The 22,891-nt window shown below is 54.4% G+C and overlaps 9 protein-coding genes across 9 annotated transcripts; 4 read left to right on the top strand and 5 right to left on the bottom strand.

The window, feature by feature from the left end:
- Positions 1-2,435: 2,435 nt before the first annotated feature.
- Positions 2,436-4,427, top strand: BP01DRAFT_374860 (uncharacterized protein; the record flags this gene model as incomplete). Its single annotated transcript, XM_025576857.1, has 3 exons — positions 2,436-2,512; positions 3,510-3,645; positions 3,717-4,427. The coding sequence occupies 3 exons, from the start codon at positions 2,436-2,438 to the stop codon at positions 4,425-4,427; spliced, it is 924 nt and encodes a 307-aa protein (XP_025430269.1).
- Positions 4,428-4,559: 132 nt separating this feature from the next.
- On the bottom strand, positions 4,560-5,610 carry BP01DRAFT_374861 (NAD(P)-dependent oxidoreductase; the record flags this gene model as incomplete). The annotated part of the gene is made up of 2 exons (XM_025576858.1): positions 4,560-5,441; positions 5,563-5,610. 2 exons carry the CDS (start codon positions 5,608-5,610, stop codon positions 4,560-4,562), a joined length of 930 nt encoding a protein of 309 aa, XP_025430270.1.
- A 787-nt stretch (positions 5,611-6,397) lies between these two features.
- On the bottom strand, positions 6,398-8,221 carry BP01DRAFT_298901 (MFS transporter; the record flags this gene model as incomplete). The annotated part of the gene is made up of 1 exon (XM_025571929.1): positions 6,398-8,221. One exon carries the CDS (start codon positions 8,219-8,221, stop codon positions 6,398-6,400), a length of 1,824 nt encoding a protein of 607 aa, XP_025430271.1.
- Positions 8,222-8,644: 423 nt separating this feature from the next.
- Positions 8,645-9,953, bottom strand: BP01DRAFT_357915 (F-box protein). Its single transcript, XM_025575304.1, has 4 exons — positions 9,831-9,953; positions 9,361-9,733; positions 8,880-9,290; positions 8,645-8,826 (listed from the first exon to the last, which is right to left on the bottom strand). Exons 1-4 carry the CDS (start codon positions 9,885-9,887, stop codon positions 8,726-8,728), a joined length of 942 nt encoding a protein of 313 aa, XP_025430272.1. The 5' UTR covers positions 9,888-9,953; the 3' UTR covers positions 8,645-8,725.
- Positions 9,954-10,476: 523 nt separating this feature from the next.
- Positions 10,477-11,873, top strand: BP01DRAFT_299171 (UDP-glucose:hexose-1-phosphate uridylyltransferase; the record flags this gene model as incomplete). The annotated part of the gene is made up of 4 exons (XM_025571944.1): positions 10,477-10,577; positions 10,688-10,872; positions 10,932-11,697; positions 11,762-11,873. 4 exons carry the CDS (start codon positions 10,477-10,479, stop codon positions 11,871-11,873), a joined length of 1,164 nt encoding a protein of 387 aa, XP_025430273.1.
- Positions 11,874-13,116: 1,243 nt separating this feature from the next.
- On the bottom strand, positions 13,117-13,813 carry BP01DRAFT_357919 (Erg28 family protein). Its single transcript, XM_025575305.1, has 2 exons — positions 13,645-13,813; positions 13,117-13,556 (listed from the first exon to the last, which is right to left on the bottom strand). The coding sequence occupies exons 1-2, from the start codon at positions 13,693-13,695 to the stop codon at positions 13,197-13,199; spliced, it is 411 nt and encodes a 136-aa protein (XP_025430274.1). The 5' UTR covers positions 13,696-13,813; the 3' UTR covers positions 13,117-13,196.
- Positions 13,814-14,006: 193 nt separating this feature from the next.
- On the top strand, positions 14,007-15,124 carry BP01DRAFT_298902 (ketoreductase; the record flags this gene model as incomplete). The annotated part of the gene is made up of 2 exons (XM_025571930.1): positions 14,007-14,183; positions 14,261-15,124. The coding sequence occupies 2 exons, from the start codon at positions 14,007-14,009 to the stop codon at positions 15,122-15,124; spliced, it is 1,041 nt and encodes a 346-aa protein (XP_025430275.1).
- Positions 15,125-18,257: 3,133 nt separating this feature from the next.
- Positions 18,258-18,642, bottom strand: BP01DRAFT_357922 (uncharacterized protein). The gene has a single exon (XM_025575306.1). It carries the CDS (start codon positions 18,620-18,622, stop codon positions 18,458-18,460), a length of 165 nt encoding a protein of 54 aa, XP_025430276.1. The 5' UTR covers positions 18,623-18,642; the 3' UTR covers positions 18,258-18,457.
- Positions 18,643-19,614: 972 nt separating this feature from the next.
- BP01DRAFT_366723 (sugar porter family MFS transporter) lies at positions 19,615-21,385 on the top strand (the record flags this gene model as incomplete). Its single annotated transcript, XM_025576420.1, has 3 exons — positions 19,615-19,813; positions 19,867-19,979; positions 20,036-21,385. The coding sequence occupies 3 exons, from the start codon at positions 19,615-19,617 to the stop codon at positions 21,383-21,385; spliced, it is 1,662 nt and encodes a 553-aa protein (XP_025430277.1).
- Positions 21,386-22,891: the final 1,506 nt, after the last annotated feature.

The raw sequence follows: 22,891 nt of genomic DNA on the forward strand, positions 1-22,891 counted from the left end.
TTCTACCCATCTGCTCCAACCACGATAATGTTTTTTTTTTCATCGAGAGGTGAGCGGTTCGAGTTGGTGACTGCGCGCTCGGTCTCCCTTTTTTTTATTTCACTTGCTCGACTGGGGATACTGGCTGTAGTTTATGGGCCGTTCGAAAGGAAGAGCAGACGGCATAACTCAACGGGGTGCGGTGGGGACAAAACTCTGCCGGACGCCGTTGAGTTATGCTAATCTTTTTGCGCATTGCGGGTTGGCGGTTCGATTCTTGGGGCGTGCGCAGTGCGCTCTTTTTTCTTGCTGCTTGATGAAGCTGGGTTTGCTTTAAGTATGGGTTGTTGTTCGTGGTGGTGGTGGGGGGTTGTGGTATACTGTTTGATAGCGGTGGTTCGCCTCTTTCTAAGGATCTGAGGATCGAAGATGGGATTTATTGTTGAACATGTCTTTTTGATGGTTTTGAATGGCTTCTTCAAGGTAATCTCGTGTTCTTGGGGATTTCGAACGTATATGTCAGTCTTACATATACAATGGGGGGCCTTGAAACTGAGGTTTCTTTTCCTCGAGGAGGAGATGACATCGGCTGCTCGGTCGATCCGCGGCGGCCCCCGCAACTTCTCCACCTCCCCATCAGCCACCCGTACACCCACAATCAACCCACCCCAACAAGACACATCAATAAGCTAAGCCAAATCCGCCCTTAACCACCATCAGATCCCAAAAGACTTTGGATACTAACTCTGCCAAACTCTCCTTGGTGCAACAGTTGCCGGCCACGGTGCACAGGAGATTCCGCTACCACGATGACCTTAATATCCTCAGCTCGTCCCAGAAGACTCAGCACCGAACAAAGTGTGTTCCCCGTGGTCAGCACATCGTCGCCCACCACTGATGCGCCTTAAGGCACCCCTCCCTCCTCCATCTCCAGTCGTTCCTTGCTAGACTCGAGTGAAGCCACAGACCGGATGTCTTATGGGAACTCGCGCCCAGAAACAGTCAGAGGAGATAGCTTCCCAAAATTATCTGATGAACACGAAAGAGCCAGCGCTAGAACAGCTGTCAGCAAGTGTTGGAATACCAGAGATAACGTGTGTCAAACTGCGACATTTCTACTAAGGCTCTGGACCCTGCTCAGGCCTCTACGAAGTACCGCAGATACAGCACTACTCCAGACAGATCCAGAGACAAGCTTTACCTTACAGAACAGCTGTCTCTGGGTCTATCATCTCCAGCATCACATCCTGGGTGGTTGGGCTTAGTGGAGCATCTAAGCACCACTGTCGTCATATCAAGCTTTCACATCGTTTGCGGGACCGAGAGAGGTTCTCGTCCGCGGAGCATACAGTACCTTATAAACTAACGTAAGCTCTTTCTTCTCATAGTAAATCATACAGATAAAGCAGCCCTGCCAACTGCAGTTCCACCAGTGGTGATAACAGCTAATGGCTCCTGCATGAAGGCCCTACCATCTTCTTCATATGACAATGGGAATAACTATACCAGAAAGAGCTGAATCCTTGGCTATGTTTCCAGTGAGCATATGGAATATTCAGTTTAAAGATGGACCAATTATTCCGTCCCTACCGGGTGTTGACCATACAGAAATATGGATCTTGCTCTACTTCCTCTAGCCGGACATCAACACTCCACTGTTTTCTAACTCGACAGACTTGGTGAATCAGCGTATATTCTGCACCTCTTGCTTTTGACTTATGATCTACAGTATACAAAGAGACCAGCCACACCCTGCCAGGAAAATGTACACATTGAATCTACTAAAGAAACACCTCTTTAGGAAATCATCAAAGCACTTTTTTTCTTTTTCTATTAGCACACCTAGCCGGTAAGTTAGAGAGACACCAAGCCAGTCGCAGTCCCCTTCTCCGGATTAACAAACCTTTTAGGACTTCATCACCACTACCTGCCGCAGGTCGCCGGTAACTTGGCGAGAGGCGCAGGAGTCTGCGGAGCAGTAGTAGCCGGGATTTTACCACATCTAGTAACATACCTAGTATTATTTGCTAATAAGCACTCTGCCGACAATTCCGACACTTATGCGGCGTACTGATGGTCTCAACATACCGGATCCGATGGCCGGGACACCGCAGGTCATCGGTGCGGGCGTGGGCGGCGCACGGGATGAAGTTATTGCTCAGCGAGTGGCCACAAGAGTAGCGGGTTTGCTCTTGGGTGCAGACTTCTGGGGAAGAGGGCATTTTGCTAGGCTTACGATAGGGGAGGAGTTTTACCGGGGTAGGTAATGGGTAGGTAGGTGATAGGTGGTAGTGCGGGAGGGGGGTCGAGACTACGACCTGGGTCTACTCTAGCTTACCTTTGGTGTGCCTGACGGGCTTTAGAGGGAAAAGGAATGAGTGGTATTCTTATAGTCTACCTGTATAAAGGGATGAAGATGAGGTTTCTTTGATGGTGTTATGTGATGGGAGACGGGGATGGGTTGCTTTGTGGTGGTGCATTGCTTTCAGGCAGTGTGTGTGTTGATTGTTTGGTGGCTTTGTGTTGGATTATTGTTTGTTCTTTATATTTCTGTCTAGAATTGATTGAAAGGGATAGGAGTGTGTCTGATGATGTTTGCTTTTCCTGCTTTGTTTGCTGTAGCTGTATTGGGCATTCAATAATTGTTTGTTGAGGGTGGCTTGGCACAGTTGACCCTCGGTGATCCCCGCCACAAACACCGAGTCTGAGCCCTATGTATCTTTAGTTGACGCAGCCACTGCCTACCCACGACCCTTGTTAGAACTTAGCTCTGTCTGCAAGGGACAAGCAAGCAGACTTAGTCACCTTGTAGAGCACTTCGGGTGAAGCCGAAGCAACAGCAAGCTCATTCCCGCCTCTGCCGTTATCCAGCCACGAATCCCCCGTCCCATCACCCATCACTTAGGGCTAGATCCTTCTCGGCGCCACGACTCGTCGGATACGAGGCTGGCTGAGGCGCATCCGGCAATTCTTTCCGACTCATTCGCAGCACTCCACAGAATACGAACTACAGCACCGAGAAGTGCAGGAAAATCAATAATCACCAATAGATTGTCAGGGGTCTCTAATTCCCATCCGATCGTAGCTCACTCGACGCATTCCAGGTGCAGCACATACATTCCTGAGCCCTTCGAGCATTCTACCCAGCCGTCAGTCCATCAGCGCCACTGACTCGGTGTCCTCGGTGTCTCGCGGGAGTAAAAGTCAGCTGGACGAGCAAAGCCAGCCAGAAGGTCGAGTGCCCCTCGTATTGACATGCCGAACAGAAGCAATATGAGGTAGCATCGTGACTGTGGCTGCCTGACCTGTCAAGCGGGAGTGGCCAAGCGATTGGGATCGACAAACCGCAAAAAAAGCAATCCATCCCCACTAGCAGAGAAAAACAGATATAAATCCTCGCCTTCTCGCAGTTGTACTTGGCCACTTTGCTCCTCTGCTAGCTTCACCCTCATACCCTCCCCACCCTCCCCCACCATGCATATCCCATGGTCTGGCGTCGTAGCAGCGACGCTGCTCACGCCGACCCCCAGCGTCCTCGCGAAAAACTCGCCCAAGTACTCGGTCAAAGAGCTCTGGAACCTGGAGAAGACCTTCTGGGATAACTTCCTGTACCCGGCCAACCTGGCGCAAACCCAGTCGATTAACTCGACGCTGTTTGCGGACGATGTACGCTCTCTCTCTCTCTCTTCCCTTTTATGGCATAAAGCCCAGCACCCCGTTTAACCAACCTCATCCAGATCCAAGGCCGCGTCGACATCACGCGCGTCTTCAACGGCAGCACGCTCAACACGGAATACCTCTTCGGTCTCTTCTCCGACCCAGCCCACCTCAGTCTCGTCGGCGTCCCCGTCTCCTACAGCATCACGCAGTTCACCGCCGCCCCCGACACCAACATCGCCTCTGCCACCACCGTCGTGACCTTCAACGCCACCTCCTTCAACAACCTGCTGCTGCCCGTCACCATCGACACGTGGATCATGTGGAACGCCGAGGGCAAGATCGTGCAGTACGACGCCACCTTCCGCTGGTTCGGCTTTCTCATCGACACCCTGGTCGGGGCGCTCGCGACGCAGCTCAACGCCACCACCACGACGGCAACCACCTACCTCACCGACCTTCTGGCGAAGCAGATCTGCGAGACACATGCGCAGTACTGCACGGGGAGCAACCAGCAGTACACGGACTCGGAGACGTGCTACGCGTTCCTGACCCAGGATATCCCGCTGGGAAAGGACTACGAGCTCGGCCGCGATACCCTGCTGTGTCGCGAGGTGCACGAGCATATGGTGCAGTATGATCCGACGATGCATTGTCCGCATATCGGGCCCACGGGGGGCGCATACTGCGTCAACGACCAGACGTATGCGCAGAAGGTGCTGGAGAAGTATTTCCGGGAGAGTTGGTTGATCGCAGAGGTGGAGGGGGAGAGGCAGGATGTGTGGTTGTAGTAGCTGCAGCAGTTCCCTCAATTAATTAATGTCAGATGTTCCATCCACCCAGAAATCTAATTTCCATAATCAATCTTCCCCCCAAACCAGATAGAAATATATACACCCCACCGAAAAGATAGAGGGAAATCATCAATTATCAAACTCCAACCCACTCTCCTTCCTCACCGCCCCATACACGGCCGCAATATCCCCCTGCTCGCCTTTCTCCTTCTTCACCACCTCCAAATACCCATCCGTAACCTCCGCACTGCGCAACCGCATCTCCGCACTCCGCGCCAGACTGGCCGCATGCCGCAGGTCCTTGCGCGCGAGATCCACCGCAAACAACGGCTCCGCGCGCTGCCAATAATCCCCCGAGCACATGCGGTCCGCATACGCCGCCACGGGGCCGGGGAACATCCGATGGATGAACTCCCGATAGACCTCTGCCCCGAGCCCCGACTTCTCCGCCGCCACCAGCGCCTCCGCCAGACTCTCCACCATGTTCAGAATAAACGTGTTGCCCAGCACCTTCAGCGTCGACGCCCGTCCGACATCCTCCCCGGGCATCGCCACCACCGCTTTCGCTACCACCCCCTCCAGGAAAGGGGTGATGCGGCGGATCGCCTCCGCGGGTCCCGCCGGCACCACGACGAGCTGTCCGGCGTCGGCGGCGGCGGGGGCGCCGAAGACCGGGCAGGCGATGAAGGAGGCCCCCTGGGCGGTTAGGGCGGCGGCGGTGCGGCGCGAGGTGTCTGGGTGGACGGTGCTGCAGTCGACGATGATCTTCGCGCTGAGATCGACTTCAGGGGAGGAGGTGAGGGTGTTGATGATGGCGTCGATGGCCGGGTCGTCGCCCACGCAGATGAAGATGATGGAGGCGGCGGCGGCGGCGGTGGTGAGGGAGGTCGAGACGGTGGCTTTGTTCGCGGGGAGGGTTGCGGCGAAGCTCTCGGCGCGGCTGGCGGTGCGGTTGTAGAGGGTGAGAGGGTGGTTTTGGGGGCCTTTGCTGGCAATGTTACGGGACATGCCCTGTTGGATTCCAGGGGGGGTGGTTAGTTTGTGGTGTGGTTATGGTGTTAGGAGAGGGGGGAGGGGAGAGTGATGGGTGAGGGGCAGGAGAGGGAGGGGGGATTGTTTAGCTGGAACTCACGCGGCCGATATTGCCCAGACCGATCCAGGTGATGCGTTCGTCAGCCATTGTGTTTGTATGTGTTGAATTTGATATCGATACGCAAGATGCAGCTCTCTCTGAGGATGTGTCTGAATTCGAATGCAAAGAAGTGGGATGCAGCGGACATTAAATGCGGGGAAGATCTGGGTAGAGCCTCGGATGCCCACTTGTGGGTGTCCCGGTTTCTGCCCACCCGAACGCCCACTAATTTCTTAGCCGGGTTCTCCGGCTCGGTTTTAGGCAGAACTCGGGGCTGGAATTCGCGCTGCAATCATTGTCAGTCTATGATTGTCAGTCTACGAACACCGGATGTGTGGTGTGAGGTGCGTCAAGATGGATTAGACCATTCACGTACCGCTTACAGAGCGCCACTGCGGAGTACGGTAAGTCGCGCAGATATTAGCTGAAGACAACCAGCTTGGACACCACCACCAGACAGAGAAGAGAACTGCATCATGCAAAGTGCGAGCACATCCAGTCCAGGCAATAGGTAGAGTGAGTCCAACAATTATCATTAAGTCTATATCTATCTATGCTTTTGTCTGGTATCACAGGTAAGAAAACAAAAACCAGTATTCATGTTGAGAGCCCGAAGTCAAGAGGTATGCAACGCTTGATGCAAGTATGACTGACGCAGCGCGCGCTCTGCCTGGGCATGTGGCTGCACCTTCACGGCACCTCACGATACGTGGTTGCAATGGCCCGCAATGGGGAATCATCGAGATCGCTTCATGTCTGGATGATGTGGAGGTGAATTTGCCCTTTCTTCTCAACCCCACAAAGGGAGAAGAACGGTACAACCACCACACCCTCTCTAAGCCCTCCTCGGTCGCCCGCTCGTCGAGTTGCAGGTATTCACCCGATCAATATCATACGGGTTCTCCTCGTACGTCACCGTCCGCGCCAACGACCGCGTCGACTTGCGCGAGGTCCGCGACGCCCGCGACGCCCGCCGCTCAATCGCCGTCCGCGACGGGATGCTCGACAGACTCTCGTTGTCGCTGTCGCCGTCACTTTCCCCTCCACCGACAACAGCGGCCACTTTCTCCAGATCCTGCTTCTCCGTCTCCTGCGGACCAGCGGCAGGTGGCGTCTGCTGCTGCGCAGCCGCCAATTTCTGCATAAAAGCCTCCGCCTGCGCCGCGTACGGACAGTGCTTGCGGATGCGGGCGCCATACAAATAGAAAATCACGGGGAAGGGAATGCAAGCGACCGCCAGGAAGGCCGGGATGGACGAAGCCCAGTGGATCCCGAGATTGTCGTACATATAGGTGGTGAACAGCGGGAACGCAAAGCCGAAGAGCGAGCGCAGGGCGGAGTTGGCGGCGAGCACGGAGGCGGCGAAGATGGTGTATGCGTCGATGAGGTAATTGAACACGCTGAGGAAGACAAGCACCAGGCCAAACCCAAAAGGCGCGCCCGCGGCCACCGAGGCCATCCAGTGGATCGAGGGGTAGTTGGTCCAAGCAAACCAGAACAGACCGATGGGCAAGGCGATGCCGCCGATGATGCTGGGCGGGAGGCGCACCTCGGGCGCCAGTCGCGTGCCGGCGGGGGCTTCGCGGCAGCGCCGGGCGTACGTCATGTTGTCCGGGAAGGTGTAGGCGACGCCCAGCACCATCCCGACCAGGATCCCCAGAAAGGCCAGGCCGCCGATGCCTTCGCTCCAGCCGCGAGTCTGCTGGAAGACGATCGGGTAGGCGGCGAAGAGCATGTACAGGGTGCCGTAGATGATGGCCATGTAGATGCAGAAGAGGAGGACGATGGGTTCCTTGAAGAGGAGGATCCAGGGCCGTGAGAGCGCCGTCTGGAGCGTTTGCCCGAGCGAGACCCGGCCGCGCTCGATGTCGAGCTTGCTGCGATACACATGGCCGCTCAGCTGCGACAAATGCGCCGCGCGCTGGCGCAGGAGCACGGGCGCGTAGGTCTCCGGCAGCAGGAACACCAGCGACAGCCACACCACTCCCGAGAAGATGGCCATGAAGCCTTCCACCCAGCGCCAGCCGGCGCTGGCCCCCAAGAAGCCGCCGATCACGGGCCCAATGGTCGGTCCGCAGAGGGGCGCCGCCGCGAACAGGCTGATGGCGATGCCGCGCTTGGACGCTGGGAACATGTCGGCGATCGTGCCGCCCGAGTTGCCAAAGGGCGACGACCCAAAGAAGCCGGCAAAAAACCGAAGAATGACCAGCGTCTGAATGTTCTGGGCGCCGGCCGCGCCCGCGTTAAAGGCTGTCAGGATGGCAAAGGTGATGGTGAAGACGTTCCGACGACCAAACACCTCGCTCATGGGCGCCCACAGCAGGGGCCCAAAGGCGAATCCCAGCACGAACAGCGAGATGCCCAGAATCGCAATCTCCTCCTCGCACTGAAACTCCAGCACCACCTGGCCCATGCCTCCCGAGTAGACCGACGACACCAGAGCTACCGTCAGCGTGACAAAGGACACTTGCACCGTGTAGAGCCATTTGGTCAGATCCTTGAAGTTCATGGGATTGCGCGGATCATTGGGGATCCAGGTGACCACGTAGGGTGATTCTTCCGTGCCGGCGCCATCATAGGGATAATCGACAATCTCCGGCGTGACGACCTTCTGGTCGAAAACGAGGCGCCAGTACGGGATTTTCGAGGGTGTGCCCATGGTCAGATGTGGCGAAAGGGCGGGAAAGCGGTGGTTTGAATGCTCGGGGTCTTCTCTAAGCATGTATGAAGATAGTCTTGTGAGATTCCGGCAGCATCTTCCACCACGCTGGCCAACTATCAAGTCGAGTAGAATCGATGAAGCCTTGGAGATGGTAAAAACCTGCGTGAATGAACCATGCACGTCGAAATATTTCAGGGTGGAAATTCATGTTGTTCGGCACCTCCTATCCGATTGCAGACAGGCACCGACCAATCAGCGACGCGGGAGCTGAAAATGTGCCGAGGTTCGATTACCGTATGTGGACTAGTGCGCATCGCTTATCTCCAGGCGGTTTCGTTTTGCCCTTCGGCTTTGTTGCCTCTTTTGCCCGATAATCTGCAATGTGTTGACAGTCTACAGCCAGACGTACGCTATGGAGTGGTGTTATACTGCATCCCATGGAACTCATACTATGTACCGACCATCAGCGCATCTTGGTCTATCACCCTCCATCCTCATGGATCATACACTACGCGGGAAGATCATCGCTTTCGGGTGGTTCTCCTGTTCCTCCTGGGATTTCTCCAACGTCATCAAAAGACTCGTCGTGCGGATGTGTAGTTCTAGCTCCATCAGCAAGTATGTCAGAACCCGATCCAAGCGGCAATTGACCTACCCTCGATGTCGAGCTCATACGTCACCGACGGCTCCTCGTCGTGAAGGACAAATAACGGCATCTGCTGGTTGAGATAATGCCTGCCTCGAACCCGGACCTTGATGCCGACCTTGCGGGCGGGATCAATCCACAGTATGCTGGCATTGTCCCGTTCCTTTCTATCCGAAGTATCATCGGGGGAATCATCGCCGTGGTCCTGAGCACGGGTCCATCTTTCGCGTTCCTGCAGCCAGTCCCGAAACACTCGAACCACTCGATCCTCGACCGTCTGGTTACTAAGCAAGAGATTGCTACCCAGCCGGACTTTGACCACCTTGACCACCGCACAGAGCTGATAGAAGTCCTCAAAGTTCTCGAAGCTGATGAGTCGCGTCACGGTCCGCTCATCTTGGTCGGGCTCCAGCTCTTCGTCTATCCGCAGAGTCAGCCCCAAAATGCATGCACCGCATGAATATTGATATTCCGGGGTCAAACTGCCTACCCGTGCCAAAGGAATCCCATCGCGTTGCGGGCGGTGTCGCATTCTCGGGGATCCGCTCCGGGCGAAACCGCGAGTATACCGAGCTGAGTCGGCCTAGGCGCTCCGCTGGGTCGACATTCTCATATAACGAGCCCTTCCCGTCGAATTGACTGCTCAGATCATCCGTGCCAATATAAGTGCAGAAGACGTAGGACTCATAGTATTTGTTGCTGGGAGGGAAGCATTTGAGGATGAGCTTGTATTCCGGCAGGGAGGCGGCGATGCGGAGCCGGTAGTGCAGGATGCGTAGGATCAAGGCATGGAAGCGGTGGGAAACGGCTGTCCAGGGGAGGAGGGAGCGGGTCGAAAAACTGGAGAGGATCTGGGCTAGGACCTAGGGGTGCTCGATGAACAGATGGATGGTGATTAGCAAGGCCAAGTGGGGATGAGGCGGGATAGACGTAGATTAGGTTAGTAGGGGTTGAACGTACTTCGTTTGGGAGAGAGAAGAGGTGGCATGTGTTGAAGGTATCGTTGTCACTGGCCATGCTAATGACATTGCTCGTGCAGGGGTCGGAGGCTGTGTAAGGATGCAGTGTCCGTTTGGCTGTAGCATATCTGTAGTTGCTGTTTGGTTGATAACAGACCATGTGATGCTGATTGAGGGGGGGACAGTTGATGTGGATGACGTCAGCCAGTCGGGCCGACCTGCCACTCCACTCCACTTTCAATCGGCTAACCGCGGGGAAGCTGAGGCCGAGAAGGGGTTCAACCTGTATACTTCCTCCCTTTCTATGGCAAGAATCCTTATTCCCGGGTTCCAAAACACCTGGATTAACTCCGGAAAATTATTGCGAAGCCGGTCAATGGTTAGAGTTCAATGTGAAAAGGCCCCCTGATCTCGCATGGCAGGGTCAGGGACCATCGCCTATTAACCGAGTGGCTTTTAATCTACCCCGTGGTGGGCATAATTTCCGGAGCCCCGCGACGGACGGCCCCGCCAGCCCAGGTTTTTCTTCTCTCGCTGTCTTTGGTCTTCTCTATTGTTTCTCTCTCTCTTTCTCTCTCTTCCTTTTTCTTTCTTACACTCCTGGCTTCCTCTCTTTTGTATCCAATTCAGCGCATTCTCCCGCAACAATGGTTGAAAAGGTTCTCGACGACATCTCCCACCGCAGATATAACCCTCTGCGCGGGTCGTCCATCTTGGTCTCCCCTCACCGGACCAAGCGTCCCTGGCAGTAAGTGTGATGGCTGCGTGGCTGGATATTTTGAGTCTCGAACCGGACGCTATCACGTCAAACTTGCTCAGGATACATGAACATCTCAGCTAATATTGATTCGCTCCTAGAGGTCAGCAGGAGAGTCCGTCTAAGACCACGTTGCCCTCGTATGATCCTGCCTGCTATCTCTGCCCGGGCAACAAGCGCGCTCAGGGCGACTCCAACCCCAAGTATGACAAGACTTTCGTCTTCGTGAACGATTACAGCGCAGTCAAGGAGGAGCAAGCCCCGTATACGCCGGAGAGCACTGAAGGTATAGTTGGCAACGCTCTCACACAGCAGAATCATCCCACTCACAACTGTCTCGTTCAGAAGCCGAGTCCTTCTTCCTCAAGGCAGAGCCTGTCACCGGAAAATGCTACGTGCTCACTTTCTCGGCGGCCCACAACCTGACCCTTGCGGACCTGTCCCCCGCCGAGATCATCCCCGTCATTGACGCTTGGACCCAGCTGTACACGGCGCATCTGTCGCCCAAGTCTCCGCTGGCAGCGATCGCCCCCGCGACCACGCTGCCCCCCGATGCGCCGACGGCCAGCCAGACGGCACCCAAGCAGCAGTACCGCTACATGCAGATCTTCGAGAACAAGGGCGCCGCCATGGGATGCTCGAACCCGCACCCGCACGGCCAGGTGTGGACCACCAGCTCGCTGCCCGAAGAGCCCGCCATGGAGCTGGAGCAGCTGCAGAAGTACCGTCGCGAACACGGCGGCAAGCACATGCTAGAGGACTATGCCGCGCTGGAGTCCCGCAAGCAGGAGCGCGTCGTCTTTGAGAACGACAGCTTTCTCGTCGTGTGTCCCTGGTGGGCCGTCTGGCCCTTTGAGACCATGGTCGTCAGCAAGAAGCACAAGCGCGCGCTAGTGGACCTCAACGACACCGAAAAGGCCCACCTGGCTGAGGCCATCGCCGAGGTCACTCGTCGGTACGATAACCTGTTCGAGACGCACTTCCCCTACAGCATGGGTATCCATCAGGCGCCGCTGGAGGGCACCGCAGAGGAGGTCGAGGCCTCGTACCTGCACCTGCACTTTTATCCTCCGCTGTTGCGCAGTGCTACCGTGCGCAAGTTCTTGGTCGGGTAAGTTTGTCATTATGCCATCGTTGCTGGTAGCGGGCTGACCATGTTTTTTTTTCGTTTCTAGATATGAGATGCTCGGCGAGCCTCAACGTGACATCACTCCGGAGCAGGCGGCGGCTAGACTCCGTGGCTGCGGCGGAGAATTGTACCGCAAGAAGATGGATGCAAGTTCTTGATATAGGCTCTTTGCCGACAGATTGGTAATAGCCGAAGCACGCGGGTCATTTCATTCACAATCGCAGTAGCTAGATCAGTACCGTTCTGTTCTTGTTTTGTAAATAGCATTAATAGTAAGTCTGCAGTGACCAACTAGACCTTTAGGAGGGCGGTGGCGGAACTGGATGTGCGAGTGGCCTGGTCGGTCTGTGAGTAGCCGCCTGGGTGTGCGGGGAGCGGCTCGAGTTCCAAGTTCATCTTTCTCATGTAAATATTGTCGCCCTCGCTCTCTTTTGCCTCGAATCTCAAAAACAGATTTTGATAGCCTTGCGAAAGAACAATCGGATGGAATCTCCCAAGTATTGGTACAAAGTCTGCTCAGAAACTCTCCAGAGGAGTTGGCAGGCAAGCTTGCTTCTCAGCAATGTCCCGGCACGCCTGTCACGGCCGAGCGCCTCCCAGTAGGCGCCTTTAATGTGTGCTATCGAGTCACCTACCAAGATAGCCGTCGTGTTGCGGTTTGCTTTACGACCCTCGGTCGGGAAGTTGCACGCAATGAAAAGGTGGAGGATGAGGTCTCTATAATGAGCTACCTTGGTCAGCATACAGCGATTCCTGTCCCCAAGGTCGTGGGCTATGGCACATGCGCGGTTGGGCCGTATATTGTTATATCCTTCATCGAAGGAGAGTCGTTGAGTACATATCTCAGAGACTCGGCCCAGTAGACCACCACGTTGAGTGCGAACATCTCGATAGCAATCTTGAGGAGAGCTTGGACTGTGAGACGAGGAACACCAAAGATGGATTCTTATCGCAAGGCCAGCGTCTGTCGACTGCTATGGAGAACTCACTCCGCAGTGGTCTGTTTTGGATATGGCTTGCCTCAAGGCACAGCTCCATGTTTGATGAGATCTATGGGTAAATTATTGATCCAACGTTTCTTGGACAGTAATATCAACACCCTATGATGATAGCCTGACGAGTGGTGTTGAGCGCGGGGTTTGTGCTGCGGATATACCTATATATATTTTCGAGTGGAGCCGATGATCGACCGACGCAGTCATAAAGCAGGCTGTTATCGACCCCACATTTCTCCAGCAAGGTTTAGTACGGAGTATGTAATAGCACCAACCCTACTGACCGCCAGCCAAACTCGACTTGGAACTTATTATCATTGGTGTTATATATATGAACATCACTGAAAATGTGCCCGAATCCATCAAGACTCCTCACCCCGACCCGCCGAACAACGCTTGAACGAGACCCAACCGAACCGAACAAGATAAGCACCCCTCCCCCGGGCCAAATAACCCACCACAACAACCGTATAGGATCAAGCGCCCTTAAACGGACAGGTAATACTGTCTCTGCCAGAACATCCAGGTCAAGGTCGACAAAGCGACCAGCAGCGGGCTGACGAACCGCCCCCGCAGCCGGGCGCTCCCCTTGATCAGCTCTCCGACAAAGTGCGTCAGAGCGATTCCGAACGTCCACAGGGCCAAATCATACACGGCGGGATTGTTGATGTTGTAGGCGGCGTAGAAGCGGATGACGGCCGACAGAAAAGTCCAGGTGCCGAAGGTGCGCGAGGAGAGCGCGTTGGTGAAGGTGCAGCCGTCCGGAAATCTGCCATTGTAGAGCTCGGCAGCGTAGGTTTCAGAGCGGTAGGCTTGGATGCTGTTGGCAGCGGAGACCACTGAGACCTGTTTGTGTGGTTCTAGAGGTCAGTTCTGCAGGTGCTGAAGGAGTGAAGTGCGAGGCCAAAAGAGCGGTGTAGGAGTGAAGACGGACCAGGACAAGCCATTGAGGGAGGAAACCCTCGAAAGGAGGTAGGGAGAGCATCTCTGGAGGCGAGGCTGGCTGTTTCCGAGGGTCAGATAGCCCAGAAAAGGAAATATGGAGGGGATGCGGAGCTGATATTTAGGAGAGATGCAGCTTTGCAGCTGAAAGACAACGGTGGTTGGTGTTTGTTGGTGGTGAGCTGCGAAAAGGAAGTTGCCGGCTTGGCAAACCCCAACAAATAATTCCCATCCGCGTCAATCCACCCGCGTCCTCTTTTTTGGATCTCACCTCCTCCGCAGTTCGATTGTTTCAGGGACCAGGCTGAGCTAAGCCCAAAGCTGCACTGCACGCACTGCACTGCAATTGCAATCATGGAGTTCTTTACCAAGCATCTCGACTGCCTCTCAAACTGGCACCTCCACCTGCAGCCGGGATGGCAGACTGTCGGCGCCTCCGTTCTGCTGGCTGCGGGAAGCTTGTTCGTCGTCTCTCGCGCCCTGCTCTTCGTGAGGGTCCTCTTGAGCTTGTTTGTGCTCCCTGGCAAGCCGGTATGTTGCTCCTGGATTTCTACTGTTACAAGCTGTGGCTACCCCTGCGCGAAGCACACTGACAGTTTCCTTGTCAGCTTCGCTCTTTCGGCCCCAAGGGTAGTTGGGCCGTGGTGACCGGTGCCTCGGATGGTCTGGGCAAGGAATTCGCCCTCCAGCTCGCCAAAGCAGACTTCAACATCGTTCTCGTCTCGCGGACCGCTTCCAAGCTCGACGCTCTTCGCGATGAACTCAAGGCCAAGTACCCCGCCGTGCAGACCCGGACCCTGGCGATGGACTTTGCCCGCAATCAGGACAGCGACTACGAGAAGCTGATGCAGATTGTGTCTGAGCTGGATGTGGCGGTGCTGATCAACAACGTGGGCAAGAGCCACAACATCCCGACGCCGTTCGCGCAGACCCCGGAGGACGAGCTGGCGGACATCGTGACCATTAACTGCTTGGGCACCCTGCGGGCGACCCAGCTGATCGTCCCCGGCATGATCCAGCGCAAGAGCGGTCTGATCCTGACCATGGGCTCCTTCGGCGGACTCCTCCCGACCCCGCTATTGGCGACTTACTCCGGCAGCAAGGCGTTCCTGCAGCAATGGTCGACCTCGCTGGGCGCCGAGCTCGAGCCGCACGGGATTACGGTCGAGCTGGTCCAGGCCTACTTGATTACTTCTGCCATGTCGAAGATCCGCCGCACCAGCGCCACGATTCCCGACCCGCGCTCGTTCGTCAAGGCGGTTCTGTCCAAGATCGGCCGCAACGGCGGCTCCCCGACCTACGCGTACAGCTCCTCCCCGTACTGGAGCCACGGCTTGATGGCCTATTTCCTGACCTGCGTGACTGGCACCATGGGCAAATTCGTGGTTGGCCAGAACAAGGGGATGCATGAGGCTATTCGCAAGCGCGCGTTGCGCAAGGCTGAGCGGGAGAAGGGGAAGAAGAGCACCTAAGCCGGGCGACCGGGGGGCCTTTTTCTATTATTAGAGCCGATCCGCACGACCACGTGCGTGGTGACTCAGGGATGGCAGGGAGCAACGGTTCACGGCCGGGGAGAGTTTCTACGCGGGGGATGAGCAGGGGAGGTGGAGTTCGGATGGAATGCCGCAGTGGTGGGAGGGGGATGGCTCGGTGTGGGAATCTGTCAGTCGGCAAGCCGAGAGCCGAACGGAGCTGGGGAGGCCGAGAGGGTGCTCCGTCGGCTTCGGTTTGCCGAAGGGTCCTTTTTTTAGCTTTATCTATCACCAGCAGGGGACGAAACCGGCTGGACCTCGCCTTCCGAAACCTACACGTGGTGAAGTTGAGCCAATCAGGGTGCCGGAGGGTATTTGCAGATCGCCAGATAGGGAATCTGATTATGATCACCTCTTTGCACTTACTGTTTGCAGGTAGCATACGGAGTATTTCTTAAAATTTGGGGGCAGGTGGCTGCGTATTCCCAGGCCCTTAGCGTCCGCTGTCAACACCCATTGAAGTTGACCGGCTGTATGCACGTCAGATGAAGCACAATGCAAAGACCGGAGGAGGGCCATGCTGGCAAGATTCTGGGAGCGTTGATGCAGGGGCTGGTTGCTAAATAAGACGCAGGGTCTGCGGGACTGCAGGGATCTCCTTGTCTTTCAGGATGCTCGACAAGAGATGAGGATATTTGATGTCGTCAGGAAGAGGTGTATACGGTATATCCTACTCCAGGACGGTAAATCCCGCAACATCGTTGTTCTTTTCGATTCTCTTGATGCTTTTTGTTGGCAGTGGGACGCCACTTCATCATTCGGAAGTGACGAAGTCAAACCCTGCCCCTCAAACCTTGGTTTGAATGGTTTGGTGGTGCAAGATGACGCTCTATTCCCGACGTTCAGATTGGCATCCCTGACCACTGCACGTATACACAGTCAATAAAGCCCTTCGGCTCCTCCCACTGGTCCTGACAGCCGAGGGGCCGTTGGCTGGCGAACTGCCTTACTGGCTATGATCTCATCTGGTTGGCGGTCTAGCCCTGAATGGTCTAGACAGCGAGTCTCTTCATCATTGCTATGCTATCACTAAACCGGAATTGCTTCCTTTTCTGATCGGCCGAGCACTCTGGCTTGTTCCGAGTTTCGCAGTCGCTAGTTATTGTGTGAGAGACTGGACATTATGCAACAGATTCAGCTAGGTACTGTGTTGTAATGTAGTTGTTGCCGAAACAGATGGAAACTTCACCTGTGACACTCCACTGCAAGGACCGGCAAATGCCAGACAGGGCAAACAACTCATCCACCCCGCCATGCTGTCTTATGGAGTACGTAGAATTCTCCATAGTAGGTAAATGGCCTGTTGGGCAAGTTTCTACCCACTCGAAAATGATGGGTCAGACATTAACTACGCTTTCGCTTACGCAGCACCACAAACCACTAACCACAAACTACTAACTATGAGTTACGCAGTCAAGAAAATTCTTTCTTACTCAAAGCGCAATAAAAAAAAGAAATCCACTGACAAACACCACAAGGAAAGTTTCCAAGCACGGTCAGGTTAATTTGAGTTTTAGATCGTGGATTCTGAGACATGGAAACACTCTGCTCAGTAGGGTTTTACCCGAAGGAAAAATGAAAAAAAAAAAAAACCCCTTGGGTGGGTTCGGGTTGCCGCTTGTGCCTTGTGCCTGGAACTGGTTGCTTGGCCGGTGGGCGGTGTCCCTGGATGCCTGAGGTGTCTGTTCACTTGCCTTTCAACTGTGAGGGGGAGGTATTGTTGTGCTCCCACTTACAGAGTGTCTCTATAATGACAGTATACTGGGGTAGTTTGTATAAGCTACGCAGCCCAACCTCAGCTACACTCTATAAACATCAGTACATTCCTTCAGCCGAAGTACTCCGTAGGTAGACGCATGCATTGTGTGATGTTTGTTTTGGCGCTGCGATCGGGTGAAACATCAGGCTACCTACCATCACAAAAGACCTACGCAGAATACAAGGCTAGACCGCATGCGGAACGGCTGAAGGAAGTGGGGCCCGAGCATTCCTTGATGTGGCCGACCCACTCCACTTCCGCTTCCGGTGCCTTGCTGCTTACGGAGAACATGGTACTCCGTAGTGAAGGCAAAGCCAAGCCGAGCCGGGTGGTTGCCGGTGGTGGGTTGATTTATTCAGTGATGTTGTTGTTGTTAGTGGTGGTGGTGGTGGTGGTGGTGGTATCGTGGTGAGATGTTGGATGGGATAGTTGCAGATAACTGCCTAGACAGATTACTTGAGCACTACTCGCAGGTAGAACACCTTGAAGATGAGTGAGGATCGGAAAGCAGTGTGTATGAGTACACGTACCTCACGGCATCAACCGTGACTGTGTCGGCCGAACCGAACCCAGCAGAAATTTCCCTCCTCCCTCCTCCGTAGCAGCACGGGCAAGAGCCGAAACCAACTTGGTTGGGCCACTCATTTCCCTCCGGCATGCCGAGTTCAACCGCAGCGACTGTTTGCTGATTGCATGTGCTGTGCTGTTCACCGGACCACCGAAATCAGTCGCGCGGTCCAGATCGGCCAACTTCCGGCGATGAAAAAATCTCACCGGTGGCGGGGTGGGACCCATCTGCCTTGGCTAGTGCTGGTTAGTGCTGGGCTAGCCGCCTCGTCTAGTGGGCTTAGGGGCTGGTTTCTTGCTGCTTCGGCACACCGAAAGGGCTTTCTGATGAGATCAGATGCCGATGCCGAGGGATTTTTGGGTCGCTTCGGGTGGCCGAGGGGAGATGGGTTTGTTCGGGTGGGTTGTGTGGGAGGAGGTGATGTTAGTGGTGCGGCGGTGTTAAGTTGTTGTTGTGTGAAATTATCTTTGATGACTTGACTTTTGATGTGTAGTCTGCACTCAGACAAAATCACATTCACTTTCTTGTCTACCTGGTAGACAGTCAGTATCAGTCAGTATTAGTCAACATCAGGTGTGGTGGTGGTGTTGTTCCTGGCTTCACGGCCTTGGTTCGGGATCGGCACGGGAATTCCTTTGCAAACAGAAAAATTCTGTTTGTGGGCCCCACTTGGCGCCCGAGGATCTCCCTGCTTTGGTGCCGCAAACGGCAACTTTACTACGACTCGCTCGCTCGTCGATTTTCGTCGATGCTCTGCCAATTCTTCTGACACAGAGAAAAGAAAGAGTATGATGCAGTGGACAGTTCAGTGGCCTGTGTCTGTTCCATTGTTCCAGTAGTCTCAGACTCAGCCAGCAAGTGGCCGATGGATCATGCGCCGCCCTCTGCTCGGCCCTCTTGAGGACCAGACTTCCACAACAGCCCATCTGTAACACCGCTGAAGCTGTCACGGCAGCACGGCACGATGTAGTGGCAAACCCAGAATCAACATACAGGCCGATTGGTGGTGATAGTGGTGAGAGATGAGATGGTGGTGGTGTTGTTGTTGTTGTTGTTGTTGAGTATGTGTACAAGAGGAATCCTCTGTATATTGCAACTTAAGCATCATCATGATGACGAGGACCACGAGGCCGAAACGGGAGTCACTGCCGAGAAATCAAATAGATCACTGTTACTTAGATGTAGTTACTGTGTAGATGCTGTCAACGACGGCTATACGTAGTAGTTCAATTAATTGACAGACAGAGCATATGGAATGCAATCAATGCATAAGATGCAAATAAACCGCATTGGGAAGGGAGGAACAGCCCACGAACTCGTGACTCAGCCTTTTTCCAGAAGGGTTCGATTTTTTCCACCTGACCCCATCATTTTTTACATTCCGGGCCAGTTTCTCTTCGGTCTCCCCCTCAATCTCTCCTCACTCTCTCTCTCCCACTTTTTCCTTCTCTCCCCCAAATTCTTCTCCCCCATTCACTCCGCCCCGTCTGCAGGTGCTTTTCAGCCTACTCACGCTAGTCAGGCACCTTTCTCCGGCTTAGTGCCGCTTTCTGTCGCTTTTCTCCACTGTCCACCTCCAATTATCTGCCCGGATTCTCTTCCCATCTCTGCCCACCCACCCACCCCTAGCTTTGCAATCTTCCCGAATTCTCCCTCCCCTCGTTCCTCCCGACTCTGTTTTCGGGGGAAATCCCGGCCCTTTTCCCAACTGGATTAATTAACACAAAATACCAAACTGAGACGCTGAGATCTGGGCCCCCGTTTTTTCCTTGCCCATGCCCGTGGTCCTACCCCGACAAGAATGGGCCGTGGGGTGCTCCTCCAATCCCTGGGATGGAGGCGAATTGCCGACGCATCGAGTCGGTTCAAAAATTCTTTTCCCTTGCCTTTTTCGATTTCTCTTGTTGATGACGCCGCCGTCATCCTTACCGAGTCCGTTCGGCTGTGTCTTCTCCCATCTCTCCATATATAACTCCTCCACCTCCCCCAGCTTCGGTCTCTTGATATCTTCCTCTTCCCATCAACCTCACTTCCAATCAAAACCTCATCTCTCATCTGTCATCAGGGTCAACTGCTATAGTGTCTGTGAACCCAACCGGCAACATGGGTGTCCACAACATCATGTCTCGCTTCAAGCCTTCGACTGAGCACTCGGAGGCTTCCACTCCTGCTCGCTCCGATTCCTATGCGGAGAAGGACCACACCATCGTCGATGACACTCCCGTCAAGTACCTCACGTGGCGCACCTTCATCCTCGGTCTCTGTGTCTCCATGGGTGGTTTCATCTTCGGTTACTCGACCGGTATGCTGGACATGACCTCTATCCTATCCCGAACGGCCCACTAACGCTCACAGGTCAAATTTCCGGTTTTGAGACCATGGAAGATTTCCTGATGCGCTTCGGTCAGAAGCAGTCAGACGGAACCTATGCTTTCAGCAACGTCCGTTCCGGTCTGATCGTCGGTCTGGTATGTGGTCATCCCCGGCTCGGGTATGAGATCGCCCTCCACTAACTGTCTGTCAGCTCTCGATCGGTACGATGATTGGTGCCCTCACTGCTGCTCCCATTGCCGACCGTTTCGGCCGCAAGCTGTCCATCTCCTTCTGGTCTCTCATCCACATTGTCGGTATCATCATTCAGATTGCTACCTCCACCAGCTGGGTCCAGGTTGCTATGGGCCGTTGGGTCGCCGGTCTGGGTGTCGGCGCTCTCTCCAGCGTCGTCCCCATGTACCAGAGTGAGTCTGCCCCCGTGCAGGTTCGTGGCGCCATGGTCAGTGCCTTCCAGCTGTTCGTCGCCTTCGGTATCTTCATCTCCTACATCGTCAACTTCGGTACCGAGAGAATCCACTCCACTGCCTCCTGGCGTATCACCATGGGCATTGGTTTTGCCTGGCCCTTGATCCTGGGTATCGGTACCCTCTTCCTGCCCGAGTCCCCCCGTTACGCCTACCGCCAGGGCCGCGTTGAGGAAGCCCGGGATGTCATGTGCAAGCTTTACGGTGTTGGCCCCAACCACGCCATCATCCTCCGCGAGATGAAGGAGATGAAGGACAAGCTCGACGAGGAGAAGAATGCCGGCACTGCCAAGTGGCACGAGCTCTTCACCGGTCCCCGCATGTTCTACCGTACCATGCTGGGTATCGCTCTCCAGTCTCTGCAGCAGCTCACCGGTGCCAACTTCATCTTCTACTACGGAAACACCATCTTCAAGTCCACCGGTATCTCCAACGAATACATCACCCAGATCATTCTCGGTGCCGTCAACTTCGGCATGACCCTGCCGGGTCTGTACATTGTCGAGCACTACGGTCGTCGCAAGTCCCTGATGTACGGTGCCGCCTGGATGTTTATCTGCTTCATGATCTGGGCCTCCGTGGGTAACTTCGCGCTGGACCTGGACAACCCCGAGAACACTCCCGCTGCCGGCAAGGCCATGATTGTCTTCACCTGCTTCTTCATCGTCGGTTTCGCTACCACCTGGGGTCCCATCGTCTGGGCCATCTGTGGTGAGATGTACCCCGCCCGCTACCGTGCGGCCTGTATCGGTATGGCCACCGCGGCCAACTGGACCTGGAACTTCCTCATCTCCTTCTTCACCCCCTTCATCAACTCCGCCATCCACTTTGCTTATGGTTATGTGTTCGCGGGCTGCTGTTTCGCCGCCATCTTCGTCGTGTTCTTCTTCGTCATCGAGAGCAAGGGCCGCAGTCTCGAGGAGGTCGACAGCATGTACGTGCTCCACGTCCTGCCCTGGAAGAGCGAGAGCTGGGTTCCTCCCGAGGGCATTGTCGATGACATGCACCACCCTCCCTCCTCCCCCAAGGCCGAGGGCCAGGCGGAGCACAGCGAGCCCACCGAGCTCCGCGAGTAAACGGGGGCTCCTGGCTGATCCGCTTCTGATTCTGCGCTCTGTATATTGACTATCTCCTCTACATCGCTTTTAATGGCTCGCATTTTTTTTTAATTCTGTTGCTGGTACGAATGCATACGGTATGGTTGTTATGACCTGACCTGGACTGGGATCTGATGTTCGGCGTTTGGTGATACCTCTCAGCACGATTTGATTTTATTAATTTAAAGAAGCATATGAATGAAATCAATAAGGAATCCAATTTCCACTTCCACTTTTAAACTCAGTACAGTGTAAGGATTGGTAGTGGTGGCCACCATGTCCGGTGTCATTGCATTGCAGTGTAAGACTGACCCCGTAAACATCGTAAACACCGTACACACCGTCAAAAGAATGGGGAGGCAGGGATGGCTGGCCCTTCTTGTGGCTCCATATTTCTTGCTTCTGCATGTCTGGGATTAAGCTTTGCAACCCGCCCCTGTCACGCATATTTGATCCGATGCGGTTATTTGTATACAAACCACCACCACAACATCCTTGTCCGGATTATTTGCTTGTCTGGTGACTGTCTGCCGCGCGCTGGTTGGGCACCATTCTTGTCTGGTAGTCTGCAATGCTACGGTTGCTGATTTATGGGGTGATTGACTGATGCTTATTCTTTTTTTCCAACGAGGGATGCAGTGTGAACTTTTATCATGTGTTTTACTGGATAGAGTGTCAATTCATGTCTTACCGCAGATGTGTAAGGGTCAACTTCTCATTGTTTTGACAGAATAGAGCGTCAACCTCATTTTGCCGCCCGCCTGTTTCTTCATCCCCGGCCCATTTAAATGAATCTGAATGGAAATGGCTCCGTGAGATGAGCTGCACACCTGATCATGCTATGCACAATACGCTGCATCCCAACCTCGCACACACACACACACACACACACACACCTTGACTCCCTATCTTTATTTCATTTAACGACTCTCTGATATGATGTGCAACACCGACACAGCATATAACATATAATATCTACTACACCTATATAGATTGCACTAGCATTGCAGCATTGCATCTGATCAGAATCGGAGGGGTGCATCCGCCAATTGGCTCAAGTCAATTTCTCGTCCTACTTATCTAAGTTAGTAAGATCTTGGACGGTGTTGATACTCGCGCAGGTGACGGGCCTCTTGCCGGGTCAGGGACTGGCTGGGTTAAGGGTTGTGACTTTGGGCTCCCTGCTGGGCTGCTTCCCTGCTTCCCTGCTTCCCCCTGCCTGTCTATCTTGAGTACGTTGATACTCTTATACTCAAGTTAGCTCGGGGTGGAGGTGCAAGGGTGTGTAGATTAAGGGTTGTGTTCGGGAGGGTTGCTTAAGTCGCATAGTAGATGGTTTGTATGCTCAAATTAGTGTACAGATAACCTTGAGCTGCAGATTCAGACGGTGTATATACTCCAGTTGATCTACAGATAAGATGCTTGGCAAAGATGAGTGAAGATGTGCTTGTTTGTTTGTATGTGTGGTCATTGATCTCTCGTCCC

The sequence above is a fragment of the Aspergillus saccharolyticus genome (assembly GCF_003184585.1).
Source record: "Aspergillus saccharolyticus JOP 1030-1 unplaced genomic scaffold BP01scaffold_21, whole genome shotgun sequence".
Taxonomy (NCBI): Eukaryota; Fungi; Ascomycota; class Eurotiomycetes; order Eurotiales; family Aspergillaceae; genus Aspergillus; species Aspergillus saccharolyticus.

Coding starts and splice junctions, on each gene's coding strand:
- BP01DRAFT_357922 (XM_025575306.1), bottom strand. CDS start 18,622: ATGATGATGCTTAAGTTGCAATATACAGAGGATTCCTCTTGTACACAT.
- BP01DRAFT_357915 (XM_025575304.1), bottom strand. CDS start 9,887: ATGGCCAGTGACAACGATACCTTCAACACATGCCACCTCTTCTCTCTC. Junction 9,734..9,830: donor TCTTCTCTCTCCCAAACGAA/GTACGTTCAACC, acceptor GAGCACCCCTAG/GTCCTAGCCCAGATCCTCTC. Junction 8,827..8,879: donor GTATGAGCTCGACATCGAGG/GTAGGTCAATTG, acceptor TGATGGAGCTAG/AACTACACATCCGCACGACG.
- BP01DRAFT_357919 (XM_025575305.1), bottom strand. CDS start 13,695: ATGCTCTCCCTACCTCCTTTCGAGGGTTTCCTCCCTCAATGGCTTGTC. Junction 13,557..13,644: donor TCCCTCAATGGCTTGTCCTG/GTCCGTCTTCAC, acceptor CCACACAAACAG/GTCTCAGTGGTCTCCGCTGC.